The sequence below is a fragment of the Sceloporus occidentalis genome, unplaced genomic scaffold, assembly GCF_023333645.1.
Source record: "Sceloporus occidentalis isolate IW3139 unplaced genomic scaffold, rSceOcc1.0.p SCAF_1, whole genome shotgun sequence".
NCBI lineage: Eukaryota > Metazoa > Chordata > Lepidosauria > Squamata > Phrynosomatidae > Sceloporus > Sceloporus occidentalis.
This window is the reverse complement of record NW_028316981.1, coordinates 212,561,500-212,577,595: the sequence shown is the minus strand read 5'-3', so window position 1 is coordinate 212,577,595 and position 16,096 is coordinate 212,561,500. Positions and strand designations below refer to the sequence as shown.

Sequence of the window (16,096 nt, the reverse complement as noted above, 5' to 3'; positions counted from 1 at the left end):
CCAAGGCTCAGTTCCCAGCTCAGTCATGAAACCTACGGGATAACCTTGGGCAAGTCACATGCTCTCAGCCTCAGGGTTGCAATGGCAAACCTCCTCTGAATAAATTTTGCCAAGAAAACCCCCGTGATAGGTTTGCCTTAGGGCTGCCATAAGTTGGAGAGGCACACAACAACAGCAACAATGTCTCACTGAACAAGATAGAGAACATTACAATTTCAAAACAAAACACACACATACACAAACAAAAGGAGAAAGATAGGAATATGTCCTGCACTATAATGTTAGGACAACAGAGAGATTAAGTAACATCCACAAGACTGTTCCTGACACTTTGAGCCAGAGGAAAAAAACTAAATCAAGGTGTGAAGAATAGTATTTTCTAAAGTGCTTTTAATGTGCTACACATCAATATTCTTATACGGTGATCCCTCCACTTTCATTGGGGATAGGGGTAAAAGACCCCCATGAATGTGGAAAAACCACAAATTAAAAAAAGCAATATTCTTTTTACTCATGAGAAAACCTCTCTAGGAATCTCCAGTACAACTCCGTGGTCAACATCTGCCATAAGCTGATCATAGAATCGTGCTGGAGGACCTACAAATGCCTAGAGAAGTGTTTTCTCTAGGAACTTCTAGGTTCTCTAGTACACTTCTATGGTCAACTTCTGACTGAGTTGTGCTGGAGGACTCAGATTCCTAGAGAGAGCATATTAATCAAACCCACAAATAATCAAAGCCGCAAAAGTCAAAGCCGCAAATGGGGAGGGTCAACTGTATTTTGGATGTTTTATCCATACAACACCTAGTGGGGAAATAATGGGCTACTATGTAAGCGCCTAAGAAAATACATATCTGTGTTTACCATATATATGCCTATAAGCAGTACAGTAAAAGCCAACGACACATGAGCAAGTGTATCACTATCCGTGTATATCAGTATCAATGTATATAGAAACTTTTAACTTGCTGTAGCAACTACCAAATCTGGAATTGCTCAAAGAGAACTAACGGTCTTGCAGCCCTCCCTCACCACTACTTCCCTGCTACCCTCTTCTCATTACCTGATGATGTTATGTATCTTAGCCGCCTTGGTTCCCACTTTGGGAGAAAGGCGGGATAAAAATAAATAAATAAATAAATAAATAAACAAATAAATAAATGTTGCCTAGGAGAGCAAAGAAGTCAGTGGTAGGAAGAAGGCTGCAACACAACTTTCTGGGTGGGTGCCTGTCCCAACTAGAGATAATGCATATCAACCAAAGACAACAGTATGCAGGGAAAGAATTTCTCCAAATTATATTTCCAGGATTATTACAATTGTTACATTCAAGGACATGTGCTAGTTGAAGCTGAAAGCTTCTCACTTTGGGGATATTAGGCAATATTAGCATGACTAATGTTTCTGGATGTAAGTACTGGGAGGAAGATGTAGCAAGCAAGCAATAAAAAAAAACCCAAACCTGGGTTGATATAATTCCCACCCCCACCCCGAGGTTTTTTTTTAAATAAGATCCGTATCGCTGGCAGTGTGAATAACTGGTGTGAATGGACCTGGTACAAACTGGGATGACACTGCATGCCCTGAATGTGTTTCAAATACATCTGCATTGTCAGCTCCATCTTTATTCAAGTGCTCACACATGCGAGCGACCAAACTCACAGAGACGCGCACAGATGTGATTCCATAGTATGAACAAAATCAGAATGAGTGAGTATGAGCACTGTCATGCTAAAAAACCAAACCAAACCAAAACAAAACAAAAGCCCAACATCTGAATGACCCCTTAAAGGATCAAAAGAGGCTACAAAAGAAGCAAACTTGACAACCAGATGGGAGAGGAATAGAATGGAGTTACAGGAAAATGAAGAAGAAAAAGACTGGCACATATTTAAGGGATGGAAAGACTTTATGGAAGACACATCTCTTCTTATATTTCTTCTTGGTCTGGGGACAGCAGAAAGATTTATCCACTGACATCAACGGAGAAATCAAAGATTTGAATGTATTTGGGACTGGGGATTTAAATGTAGTGTGTCCTGTCCACCTCACCCTTCCACAGGGAGGAATCCAAAAAAGACCAGCCGTGAAGAAATCACTGCTGGCTGGGAAGAACAATCACAGAATCATAGACTCATAGAGTTGGAAGAGACCACAAAGGCCATCGAGTCCAACCCCCTGCCATGCAGGAACTCTCACTCAAAGCATCCCCTATGACAGATGGCCATCCAGCCTCTGCTTAAAGACCTCCAAGGAAGGAGACTCCACTACACTCCGAGGAAGGAGTGTGTTCCACTGTCGAACAGCCCTTACTGTCAGGAAGTTCCTCCTAATGTTGAGGTGGAATCCCTTTTCCTGCAGCTTGCATCCATTGCTCTGCGTTCTAATCTCTGGAGCAGCAGAAAACAAGCTTGCTCCCTCCTCAATATGACATCCTTTCAAATATTTAGACAGGGCTATCATATCACCTCTTAACCTTCTCTTCTCCAGGCTAAACATCTCCAGCTTCCTAAGTTGTTCCTCATAGGACAGAAGACATGGAGCGGTTGGAACTATGAACAGAAGTACTCTATCCTGCAGCCATTTTAATGCATGCTCCCACTTGGACAAACTATCATTCTAAGGTTTGTATGTTCTTTTTCTATACTCATGTATATACTCATGTATAAGTCTAGAAATTTTAGTCAAAAAATTGACCCCAAAAACCTAGGTCGACTTATCCACGGGGCAATGTAAATACTATACTTGAACTCTTATTAAAAAGGGAACCATCCCCTGGTTAAAGGCAAGAGTGCAATCTGTCCTGGAAGGACTGACCTCCCTCTACTCTCTCTTCCATCCAGCCTCTAGCGTGAGCCAAAACAGTTATGCCTGCCATAATTTTGTAGGTTCTTTGGCATTGTTTTCCTTTGCTTCATCATTTAGGTCCTTTGTTGCATGAACCTAAGTTTTACCCTCGACTTATCCAAGGGTCATATCAAAATCCATAATTTTAAACCCCCCCCCCCCAAACCTGCAGTCGACTTATACATGAGGTCGACTTAATTATTATTTATGTATTTCATTTTTATGATGCCTTTTTCTCAGAATGGGACCCAAGGAGGTTCACAGATAAAAAACCTTTACAATAAAAGTTGTTAAAACAATTAAAAACATGAAATAAAAAACATTATAAGATTACACATTTTTAAAACAACATAACTACAACACACCAACACACACCTCATATAAAACCCATCTCATGATTATGTATTAAAAGCTTGCATGAATAAAACCAGAGTTAAGGGCTTATAATGCATGTCACTTTATAGAATAAACAGAAGTCTTCCTGGTCAAAGCAGCTTGGAATCTAAATTTTGATGTAATAGGAGATAAAGATGAAAAAGGTAGGACAAGTTTCCATTGGAAAAAGGCTGTTGAAGGAAATCAGGAGAGGGCAAAATGTTGTTTTTGCAGCACCACTATTCTTCTGGTAACAAACAACCCTGGTGAAAGCTTCTAGAAGAAGCTATTAATCTTTTAAATAGTGCAAGGGCCCTTTCTTGCACCAAGTGGCATTCACTCCATGCTAAACATGAAACTGAACCCTGATAATGTAATTCTATGCTCTCTTGAGTATTCCTTGCCTAAGAAAACCCTATGAAATTGATGGGGTTGCCATAAGAAATCAACAGGCGACTTGAAGGCTCATACACACTTATTTACACAGAAGGAAATCTAAGTGCATTCAGTGAGTCTTATGTCTTTAGAATTACAGCCTTGATCTTAGGGAAGACAACAAGGTTACTGCAGAAATATACAGAAATATAGTAACTTGTTACTATGGACTGAGCATGGGATCTTATCTTACATACAGATCAACTGGCTGAAATGTAATTCAACCCCATGAAGCATGCTATATATTCCCCTTCCTAGGGAGGGAAAGACGACCCTTATAAAGTTTAAAAGAAGGAACACAGAACCACCGTTTATTAAGAACAGTTTACTTCTGTACAAAACATGCAGTTACAAAGACTAAAGGGATGAGTGACAAGACTGTATGGAGCTCAGAGAGCCCTGACTCCGGCTCTTGATTTCTTGAAAGATTCTAATTAAATAATCAAACTAGCAGTTGCTATTAATAAAACAAAGCTCACTGCATTTAAAATGTACTTTAAACCAGGCAGATGGCTCTCTCCATGGTTCTCCAGCAAAGAAGACCTGTCCAGAAGACAAAACAATACTAGTTTTATCAACCAAAAGGGTGTGTTGGGGAGTTTATCTGCTCATGCCAAACTTGGTCTCACCCTTTGAAGCTGACTTCAAGGGCTAGTTTGTATTGCAGTAGGATGCACGCCTCAGTATAATTTCACCATTAATTCATGAGAACTAGCTAAGCCATAAAAATAAAGATGCCCAACCATATATTAGTTTGCTACACTTGCAGCCGTGACAATGAAAGCAAATCTCACCCGCCATTTAATATAGCTGCAGAATTGGCTGCCCCTTATGCAGTATTTTACTCTTAGTGGCCTGTTACAGACTGCCAAAATAAAGCTGCTTCGGGTCTCTTTGGAGGTATGCTGTTTAAATGATGCATGCACCCTAAGAATCCAGAAGCTGCACCAAAGCTTCACTCCAGTGCTTAGGAATGGAGTGTGGCTTTGGCGCAACCTCCGGACTCTTAGGACCCATGCATCATTTAAATAGCATACCTCCAAAGAGACACGAAGCAGCTTTATTTGGGCAGTCTGTAACAGGCCAGTATTTTGTTTTAAAACACATGAAAACCCAGTGCTAAAGAAAACAATTAGTATAACTGTATAAAATTCATGTTTGTACAATCTGTTAGTGAACAGATTGTACGAAACATTGTCATGATGGGCTAAAAAGTCTACCATTAATGTAACATGTATTTTGCCATTACCACAAAAGAAATGATCCAGGCTAATGGGAAGGGAATACCTTGCCTCCGTAAGCATCTATCACAGTAATCCGTGAACTCATTTTCTACACAAATGATGCTCCAAATATCCTAACTATCCCAAGGGATATGCAGCTACACATGTCTATTTGATATTAGCAGACATTTGTAAGGGATTTTAAACATGGTTCTGCTTCTCAGACTTCTAAATTACTAAAGGAATAGCACAAAAGGACAGCACTAGACATTTGCTGCCTGAGAACTATTCTTAGTTTTTGAAAATCCTGAAATTGTGTTTAGCAGTCCGATTAATAACTTTTTTTTACACAGTTCTCATTTCCATCCGTTCATTTTACCACAGATGGCAGTAGCAGTTAATTTTCTCTCCTTGCCTTCCCTCCGTCCGTATCAAACCGTCATTAAAACGGTTTGATCCAGTTTTGTTCAAATATGTTGTCCTAATCCAATCCAAAGGGAGAAGCGGGAAATATAAATACATTTTATTATTTATTAATCATCTAATTTCAGTGGGCATGGAATATGTGTAGAAACTGCTGGAGATGTTTCTGGAAAAAGCAACTGATAAAAGAGTAGGTAAGGTTATGCACTGACTAAGCAACATCCAAACACTGTTTCTGGTTTATGGCAACACTTTTCTTGGAAAGATTTGTTCCTTCCCCCTGAAGTTGAGAGAATGTGACTTGCCCATGGTCACCCAATGGGTTTCATAGTTAAATCAAACCCTGGACTCCAGAGTCGTAGCCCAACGCTCAAACTACTATGCCGCAAGCACTGTGCGGTTAAAATATATATAGCTAGCAGAACAGCATAAGGAACTCCCAGGAGTAAATGCATTGTTGAACCAGGAAACACAGATCAGGATTGTGTAATTCTGCTTCAAAGCACCAGTTATCCTAAAGAATACTAAAAACAATTGTGCCAGATTACAACTTGCTGAAGCTGCGGCACTCATATGAATATTAACATACATGCAAAGCTGTCTTGTGAGTGCTAGCAGAGAACAGAGCAAACAGAGAGCTAAATAAAATAAGGAAGCTAAAATAAAGCTGGTTTAATGGAAATCCTTTCATTTAAAAAAAGAGGTTTATAAAAGGTTCATTTGAGGTTTATAAAAGAGGTGCATCATTTTGGAACAGCAGCAGCTAAACAGAGCAGTTTCACAAACATAAGAGCAGTCCACCAAGCATTAAATAGCAGTTCACTGTCAAGAGAGACACTTGGTCTCAAAACCTTTCTGGAACAGATGTGTGTAAAAAAGTGGAGTAACAGACACTAGTAGTCGGCCCTTCTTATACACGGATTTCTTATACACGGATTCAAGCATACACGGTTTGAAAATGTTCAAAAAAAGTATAAATTTCAAATATCAAACCTTGATTTTCCGTTTTTTATAAGGGACACCATTTTGCTATGTCATTATATTTAATGGGACTTGAGTATACATGGATTTTGTTATCCACGGGGGATCTTGGAACCAAACCCCAGCGTATAACAAGGGTCCACTGTATTGATTATGTTGTATCGACTGAGAGGGGCCTCCAGTTTCACTAGAGAAAAAGAGAGGAATTCAACTGGCAGAAACTGCCTGTTCTTTTACCAACACATTTATATAGTCTTTCAGACATCCCTGGCCTATACAAATCATATATTCAGGTTGTACAAGGTTTAAACACCTAATGATTATAACCAGTGCCCATAGCATTTTGGTCCCCTGAATGGGGCTACTCCTATACATAAACATATACAGTACATACAAGCCCTTCTGTTCTATTAACAGCAACCAGTCTCTGCAGAAATCAAACAGACGAAGCTTTTTGGCACAGTGATGAAAGTGATAAATGTTAGAAGGCTTCATTTTAATTCACATAATGGCATTCTTGCTGTTGAAAGCACAGAGCAAGGGGGAAATTATTTTAACGAAGAGGAGGAACATATGCTAGAAAAAAATTCTGATTTCTATGTATTTCTGATTCTATAGATGGTTGTGAAAGCTGGATAGTGAAGGAATCCAACAGGAGAAAATTTAACTTATTACAAATGTGGAGCCAGAAATGTGAAAGCTGGATAGTGAAGAAGGAACCCAGCAGGAGAAAATTTAACTCATTAGAAACGTGGAGCTGGAGGAGAGTTCTGCATCAAAGGGTGCGAGAGCAAATTAAACCTGAACTTTCCCTAAAAGCCAAAATGTCTGAACTTAGTCTAATTCAACTTTGGCCAGACGCATGTCAAGAGAAAACGTGACTTGTTACAAACGACAGTAATGACTGGTAAAGTGAGAGGCAATAGGAAAGGAGGAAAACCACATTACAGGAGGATAAATTTAATCTGAAAACTAGCATGGCATAGTGGTTTTGTGTTGGACTATTTACAGTACAGTATTTTAATTTCCATGGTGCCTTTCTCACAGAAAGGGACGCAAGGTGGCTCACTAATAAAACTACAATTCTGGAGACGAGGGTTTGATTCCCAGATACCCACAGAGTGACCTTGGCCAAGTCACATTCTCTCAGCCTCAGGGGAAGGCAATGGTGAACATCCTCTGAACAAGTCTGGTCAAGAAAAACCCCATGAGAGTTTCGCCTTAGGATCTCCATAAGTCAGAAATGACTTCAAGACACAACAACAACAACAAATTTAATCAAGGAAGCCACGGCCCAGGGTCTGTAAGATGGCTGGGGGACTTGAGAGGTTTCTCATTCATAGGGTCCACATTAAGTCAAAGCTGACTTGATGGCCATTAACAAAGAGAACAGCTCTAATCTCCTTGTGACTAATGGAAATCAAACTTCCCTTGTAGCGTTTTACAGTTTTTTACTATGTTGTTTGAAATGATGTTGTTTGCTTCAAAAGACATGTATTTGGAAGGGGTTAAGTCGAAAGGTAGAAGAATGTATGGCTCATTCATGCTCTCCTTGAAATCAATAGTCGTTTTCATCATGCTGTGTGTCTTTATAAGTGTGTGTTTATGTGTGTGTGGGGGGAACCAACTCTAAGGCTGTGAACCTCTCAAAGGGTCTTCTTGGCCATTTTCCCTCACAGGCGGGTTTGCCAGTGCCATCCTCTAAGGCTGAGAGAGTGTGACCTGCCCAGGGTCACCCAGTGGGTTTACAGGATTCGAACCCTGATCTCCACAGAGTCACAGTCCATCAACCTCATTATTTATCTCTTCCTTCCAGCAGTCTTTCCCAGACTAGCCTCTCAGTGGCCTCCCCATCAATTTGCCCCTCAACTGTCCCCGTTTAGTTTATAAATGTAGTCTTATTGTGGATGGGAGGGTTTACAGGTTATGATGTTTTTACTGTATTTTAATGTTGGAGAGGCAGGATATAAATAATAATAATAATAATAAGCTATTATTATCTATAGTTATTATTATTATTAATAATAGATTAACGCTCAAACAACGACAACGTACTGGCTTCTCGGATTATCAGAATTATTTATTTATTTATTTTTACAATTATTTCTTTATTTGTTATTTGCCATGTACAACACTCTCCTCAGTTTTTTGTTTTGTGAGGGGGAAGGAGGCGCGCGCCCGACGGAAAAAGAGCGCGCGACCGTTGAACTGCGCGAGGGAAGAGGCGGGGGGGGGGCGGCGCGAGCGAAAGAGAAGAGTTTTTTGGCGGGAAGGCGAGCTTTTCCTATTATACAGCTGGTGAGGAGGGAGGAACGAAGGTTAAAAAGAGCGAGCGAGCGAGCGAGGGCGCAAACCCGCGCCCGAACGTTCTCTCTCTCCCTTCCTTCTCGGCAGCTGTCGCCCATTTAAAAGGGGGAGGAGGGGGAGGGAAGAGGGAATGACTGGCAAAAGAACGCCTCGGAGCGACGAGCGCGTGGAGGTGTGTGTGTGCGTGCGCGCGCGCTTGTGTGTCAGGGAAGAACGCGCGCGCGCGCGCTTAAGCAAAAGGGGGAAAGGGAGAAGAACGTGCGTAATGCGCGCGCCGCAAATGACGGTTGGTGCTGAGCGCGCGCGCGCCTGAGAAGGAAAGAACGCCGCCGTTGCTGCTGCTGCTGCTGCCGCCGCCGCCGCACGTGAGGGAGTGCGCGTGCTGGCCGCACCAACCGCCTCTCTTCTCTCTCTCTCTGAGGGCAAACCCACGCTCTCTCTCTCTCTCAGTATGAGACGCAGCAGCGGGACAACATGGCGGCCGCAACGCCTCGCCTCTCTCGCTCGCTTCAGCTGTTCTTCCCCTCACCCTGCGTCCGCTCGCTCCCTTTCCCCACCTTTTACCGCGGCCCCGCAAGGATCCCCTTCGCCGCCTCCTCCTTAACCCCCAATTATAGACCCTTTTCCTTGAGAAGGGAAAAGCGGAGCAGCGCTTTCCCCGGCTGTCCTCTTCCTCCCCCCTCACCCCGGCTTTCCCGCCTTCCATTCCCTGCTTACATCCGGCGGGGTCCGGTTCCGCAGCTCCAAGTGGATCCGTTTCTTCATGTCCATTTCGCTGGCGGAGGAAGAATAATAATAATAATGATAATAATAAGCGTCGCGGGCCCGCGTTGAGGCCCAGTGTGCGCGGCGCCAAGTTAACTCGCAGAGGGCAGCGGCCGAGGGGGAGTCGAGGGAGGAGGAGGAGGAGGAGGAGGAGGGCGGGAGCCTGGACTGCAGTTAAACTGGCGACGAGGGCCTGGCCTGAAGGGAGCCGAGATGGCGGACCGACTAGTGACCGACCGACCGCCAGGGGGAGCGGCGGAGGCGCCGAAGAAGAAGAGACTCCCCGGAACCTCTTGTCATGGCCGCGCCCTCCTCGGTCGCTGACGACGACGAGGAGGAGAAACGACGCCCCATATCCCTCATGTCCTCCTCCTCCTTTCGGCCAAAACGCCGCTCTTTCTGAGGCGACGGCCTTGCTCGCCACAGACATGGCGCTCGCCGCCTCAGTCTTACACAAGAGGCCTTTTTTTTTTTTTTTACCTCACACAACACAGACTCAAAGATATAGCCATGTTACTCTGTAGAATCAGAGATCTTATAGCGCCTTTGAGACTCACTGAAATAAAAAGGTGGCAGCCTGAGCTTTCCTGGACTTCAGTCTACTTCCTCAGATGCATATTCCCTTCTTTTATGTCGTGTCTTATCAGATTGTAAGCCTAAAAAGACACGACACGTCTATTATCCCCTCTGTTGTAAGCCGCTTGGGTTCCCAGTTGTTGAGCAGCATATAAATAAATCATATCATTATTATTGCTATTATTCAAAGATATAGCCATGTTAGTCTGCAGAAACAGTACGTCGAGAGATCTTGTAGCAGCTTTGAGACTGACTGAAAGAAGCTTTTCTAAACGTTTGCTTCCTCAGATGCATCTGAGGAAATAGACAAGTCTTCGAAAGCTTCATGCTGCCACCTTTCTTTCAATCAGGCTCAAAGGTGCTACAAGATCTCTATGCTGATTCCATAGACTAGCATGGCTATATCTTTTAATAATAATAATATGCATCAGAGGAAATAGACTTAAGTTTTTGAAAGCTCATGCTGCCAACTTCTTTCAGTGAGTCTCAAAGCTGCTACAAGATCTCTACAACATAAAAAAAAAGATTTCATGCACTTTTCTTTGTGCCCTATGAAAACGGTGCACCAAATCACGCAATTGTGAACCAAATTTGAGTCTTTCACTTTGCCATTTCAGCATGGCTGCAAAAAACACTCAAACTTCCACTTCTGGGAAGTTTCCTGTCAGGTTTCAGTGGCTCTTGCGCAGAATATGAGCCACAGAAGAGGAGAGGTTTCATTTTCTGCACCCCAAAACTGGCTAAAAGTCAAGTTTTATTGTTGCTGTTACATGCCTTCAAGTCGTTTCTGACTTATGGCGACACTAAGGACTCTGTCATGGGTGTTTTCTTGGCAGATTTCTTTAGAGGGGTTTGCCATTGCCATCCTCTCAGGCTGAGAGAGTGCGTTTACATGGATGAGCAGGGATTCAAACCCTGGTCTCCCAGTGTCCTAGTCCAGTCAAACCACTACACCATGCTGGCCCTCCTTCAAGCCTGTGAAAACTGTGAACCAATTGTGTCCAGATGTCTTCCTATTCCAGGACATGTCTTACATTTCAGCCTTCTGTCCAGGAGAAGTCCCAAAATACCCTCCATTTTGAATGTGCCTAAGAAACATGAGTTTATATTTACATGAGTGTTCTTTAGGTTATCAGAATAATAATAATAATAATCTACATTTTTCTTGAATGCTCAACATTTTGTGGTGCCTTGTCCTCCTTTGTGGTTATGACATCTGGTCACCCAGACTAAATGCAGCCCCACTGTCCAAGTCTCTAACATTGCTCCTCCCCTCGTTAAATACCGATTTGGACACCCTGTCATTCCCATTAGTTAGCCCCGGATCCGACACGGCAGCTGCCAAAAGTGCATTCAGGATAACCCTGGTTATCCACTGCTGATTCGGGTTTTCAGTCGATCAAAGTAGGAACGAACGCAAATTCAAATCGGAACGATTTTCCTTAAACAAGGATTGAATGCAAGTTCAAATCAGAACGATGTCTCTATAATTCTTGATTCGCTTTATAGCCCAGTGGGAATGGGACACTGGTTTCCAGAGCTGTAGTCTAATTTATTAGCCACAGGTTCAAAGCACATTGCAGAAATAATATAATAAATAATAATAATATGTTTTATTTATAGACCGCTATTCCGCGATGATCATAGCGGTGTACAGTAAAATCGTAATACAATACAAAATACAGTTAAAGGAGGGAGAAGTCTCGTCCTTCAGGCAGTCCCTGATGTTGCTGGTCTGCCTGATGGCTCCCTCTGAGGCCGAGATGACAGTTGAGGAGGGAGGGGCCTCTTCCTTCAGGCAGTCCTCGATGTTGCTGGTCTGCCTGATGGCTCCCTCTGAGGCCGAGGTGACAGTTGAGGAGGAAGGGGCCTCTTCCTTCAGGCAGTCCAAGATGTTGCTGGGTCTGCCTGATGGCTCCCTCTGAGGCCGAGATGACAGTTGAGGAGGGAGGGGCCTCTTCCTTCAGGCAGTCCCTGATGTTACTGGGTCTGCCTGATGGCTCCCTCTGAGGCCGAGGTGACAGTTGAAGAGGGAGGGGCCTCTTCCTTCAGGCAGTCCTCGATGTTGCTGGTCTGCCTGATGGCTCCCTCTGAGGCCGAGATGACAGTTGAGGAGGGAGAGGCCTCTTCCTTCAGGCAGTCCCTGATGTTACTGGGTCTGCCTGATGGCTCCCTCTGAGGCCGAGATGACAGTTGAAGAGGGAGGGGCCTCTTCCTTCAGGCAGTCCTCGATGTTGCTGGTCTGCCTGATGGCTCCCTCTGAGGCCGAGATGACAGTTGAGGAGGGAGAGGCCTCTTCCTTCAGGCAGTCCCTGATGTTACTGGGTCTGCCTGATGGCTCCCTCTGAGGCCGAGATGACAGTTGAAGAGGGAGGGGCCTCTTCCTTCAGGCAGTCCTCGATGTTGCTGGTCTGCCTGATGGCTCCCTCTGAGGCCGAGATGACAGTTGAGGAGGGAGAGGCCTCTTCCTTCAGGCAGTCCCTGATGTTACTGGGTCTGCCTGATGGCTCCCTCTGAGGCCGAGATGACAGTTGAGGAGGGAGGGGCCTCTTCCTTCAGGCAGTCCAAGATGTTGCTGGGTCTGCCTGATGGCTCCCTCTGAGGCCGAGGTGACAGTTGAGGAGGAAGGGGCCTCTTCCTTCAGGCAGTCCAAGATGTTGCTGGGTCTGCCTGATGGCTCCCTCTGAGGCCGAGGTGACAGTTGAGGAGGAAGGGGCCTCTTCCTTCAGGCAGTCCAAGATGTTGCTGGGTCTGCCTGATCGCTCCCTCTGAGGCCGAGGTGACAGTTGAGGAGGAAGGGGCCTCTTCCTTCAGGCAGTCCAAGATGTTGCTGGTCTGCCTGATGGCTCCCTCTGAGGCATAATAATGCAGTTTGAGACCACTTTTACAGCCCTGGCTCAGTGCTAGGAAATCCTGGGAATTGTAGTTTATTGTGGCACCAGAGCTCTCTGACAGAGAAGGCTAAATGTCTCGCAAAACTACAGTTCCCAGAATTCCATAGCATTGAACCAGGGCAATTAAAGCTGTCTCAAACTGGATTATTTCTGCAGTGTGTTTGGATCCACGGTTGCAGCATCTGAGGTAGGCCATGGCCGGAGTGGGTTTTAGGGAGACAATGGAGTGTTCCCCAATTGTCCAGCCTTAATTTACTATAAACATTTTCTTCCTATTGCACTGCCATAGGGACAGTGAATCCACTCAGGATTTTAACACTGCTTCTCCTACACCTATGACAAACAGAACAGGGGCTCTGCTGGTGTTTGATCCTAGTTTGGCATCAGGATTGCTCCTATTCAACTTGGAGTGTCTGCAAGAGGAAAGAGATGAAGGGAATGCTGTGGATATAGTATATCTTGATTTCAGTAAGGCCTTTGACAAGGTTTCCCATGACATTCTTGCAAACAAACTTGTAAAATGTGGGCTAGACAAAGTAACTGTTACATGGATCTGTAGTTGGTTGACCGGCCGAACCCAAAGGGTGCTCAACAATGGCTCCTTTTCATCCTAGAGAGAAGTGACCAGTGGGGTCCCACAGGGCTCTGTCCTGGGCCCAGTGCTATTCAACATCTTTATCAATGACCTGGATGACAGAATTGGGAGCATACTTATCAAATTTGCAGATGACACCAAATTAGGAGGAATAGCTAATACTTCAGAGGACAGGATCAAAATTCAAAATGACCTGAATAGACTAGAAAGCTGGGCCAAAACTAACAAAATGAAATTCAGCACGGAGAAATGTAAGGTACTGCATTTAGGGCAGAAAAATGAAATGCACAGATATAGGATGGGAGACACGTGGCTGAATGAAACTACGTGTGAAAGGGATCTGGGAGTCCAAGTAGACCACAAGTTGAACATGTCAACAGTGCGATGCGGCAGCTAAAAAGGCCAATGCAATTTTAGGCTGCATCAATAAAAAAATGTAATAAAATTTATTCGGTCATTGACCAGTATAAAAACAAAATCACACAAGCAACATATCAATATAACAATAACAAATTAAAATATAAACTGATGGTAGACTGTACGTGTACAGTATCAAACAATTCTTTCTTCATGGTAATAAAATGACCATTTGACAGTTGAGGGCGCAGTTTACAAACAATATAACAAAATTTAGCCACCTTATGGGATATTGTAGGATCAATAGGAGGCGTAAATAAAAGGAGTCAGTTCTGCCTGGGAATTTACTCAGTAGTGGGCTAATCAGTTGGTGACAAATGTCTGTATAGAATTGACAATAAAGGAAAACATGCTCATTGGTTTCAACAGCGCCCGAGCCACATGGGCAAAGACGAAATTCAAAAGGTGTTTTTTTAAATCTACCTTCCAACATGGCTGTGGGCAACACATTGAAACGTGCCAGAGTTAGAGCCCTTCTAAACTTCAGGAACAGATATGGAGCTGGGAAGGGGACCAAAACTTGAGCACTGAACATGACATATTTTGAGAGGGATGTGGAGTCCATGTATCTTTCTGACTCTAGGATTTTTTGTTTAATAGTAGATTTAGCTCTATCGGCGTTGAGCTTTAAAATTTCATTTTTATTGAGACCAAGCTCATTTAATTTCTTAAGAAGGGAAATTTCCCAAGAGGATTTAAAGGAATCCAGGAAAATTAAATTTGTCAGACCTCCAGAAGTTTTATGCCATTTTTGCCAATAGGTGAGTACAGTGGAGCCTCCTCATACGCTGCCTTTTTATAGGCGGCTTTGAGCATAGGCGCTCAAAGCCGCCGGCGCACGCAGGGTGAAAGGGGCGGCGCGTCCCATTCAATTGAATGGGCGTGCGCACCTGTTGTGCCTCGTGCGCCGCCGCGCCGCCGCGCACGAGCCCCATTGGAAACAATGGGGCTCGAGCATAGGCGGATTTTTTTATACACGGAGGGATCCGGAACGGATCCCTCGCGTATAATAAGGTTCCACTGTATTCTAATCCACAGACTAGATTCTATTTTAATAGTCCCAGCCTCCCTTCTGAGAACAGCGTTCGGAACACAATGGGAAACCTGAAAGATTCTCCTAAGGAACTTAGTTTGCACACGTTCAATTACGTTTATATTACTATATGGTCCCAATTGGGCTTCATATAGCAATTGAGGGCAAACCTTGGCATTAAACAGTTTGATTGCAGCTGGAATAAACTGAGCACCTTTAGTGAATTTTTTTTAAAAAATAGCCGTTATAGTTCTTTGGGCATTACTGATGACAAGTTCTGAATGGGCTGTTCTCCTACCAGAGGTATGAAATACAATCCCTAGATATTTGAAAGTCTTAACCTGCTCTATGTGTTGTCTATCAAGTCTGCATTGTCTCAATTTGGGGCGGTGAGCAAAAGTAAGACTCTTAGTCTTAGAGGAGTTAATTGTTAATTTCTCCATCAATAAAAGTATAGTGTCTAGATCAAGAGAAGTAATAGTGCCACTGTATTCTGCTCTGGTCAGGCCTCACCTAGAATATTGTGTCCACTTCTGGGCACCACAATTCAGAAAGGACATTGAGAAACTGGAGCATGTCCAAAGGAGGGCGACAAAAATGGTGAAAGGTCTGGAAACCATGCCCTATGAGGAACGACTCAGGGACCTGGGGATGTTTAGCCTGGAGAAGAGAAGGTTAAGAGGTGATATGACAGCCCTGTTTAAATATTTGAAAGGATGTCATATTGAGGAGGGAGCAAGCTTGTTTTCTGCTGCTCCAGAGAACAGGACCCGGAACAATGGATGCACCGGAAAAGAGATTCCACCTCAACATTAGGAAGAACTTCCTGACAGTAAGGGCTGTTTGACAGTGGAACACACTCCTTCCTCGGAGTGTAGTGGAGTCTCCTTCCTTGGAGGTCTTTAAGCAGAGGCTAGATAGCCATCTATTGGGGATGCTTTGATTGGATTTCCTGCATGGCAGAAAGGGGTTGGACTGGATGGCCTGTGTGGTCTCTTCCAACTCTATGATTCTATGAGAATAAAACCCGGAGTGGATTCTCCACTCCTGTGTTTTGTTGTTGCTGTTCTATCAAGTTGGCTTCAACTTATTGTGATCCCATGTAAGAGAGACCACTAAGAGACCTGTTACTAAGCTCTGCTCAGATCTTATAAACCCAGGACCATGGCTTTTTTGGTTAAGTCCACTTTGGATAAAAAACAATGATTAAAAAATAAAAATAAAA

The 16,096-nt window shown here is 43.8% G+C and overlaps 1 protein-coding gene across 2 annotated transcripts in view; it reads right to left on the bottom strand.

Moving 5' to 3' along the window:
- Positions 1 to 9,618, bottom strand: part of ANP32B (acidic nuclear phosphoprotein 32 family member B) — a 36,135-nt gene extending 26,517 nt beyond the window's left edge. The window contains exon 1 of one of the 2 annotated variants that reach the window (XM_089488783.1): positions 9,309 to 9,618. In XM_089488783.1, the coding sequence (XP_089344909.1) occupies positions 9,309 to 9,362 (54 nt within the window). In that variant the 5' untranslated portion in view covers positions 9,363 to 9,618. The remainder of the gene's footprint in view (positions 1 to 9,308) is intronic. The other variant, XM_089488782.1, reaches the window with a different exon arrangement.
- Positions 9,619 to 16,096: the final 6,478 nt, after the last annotated feature.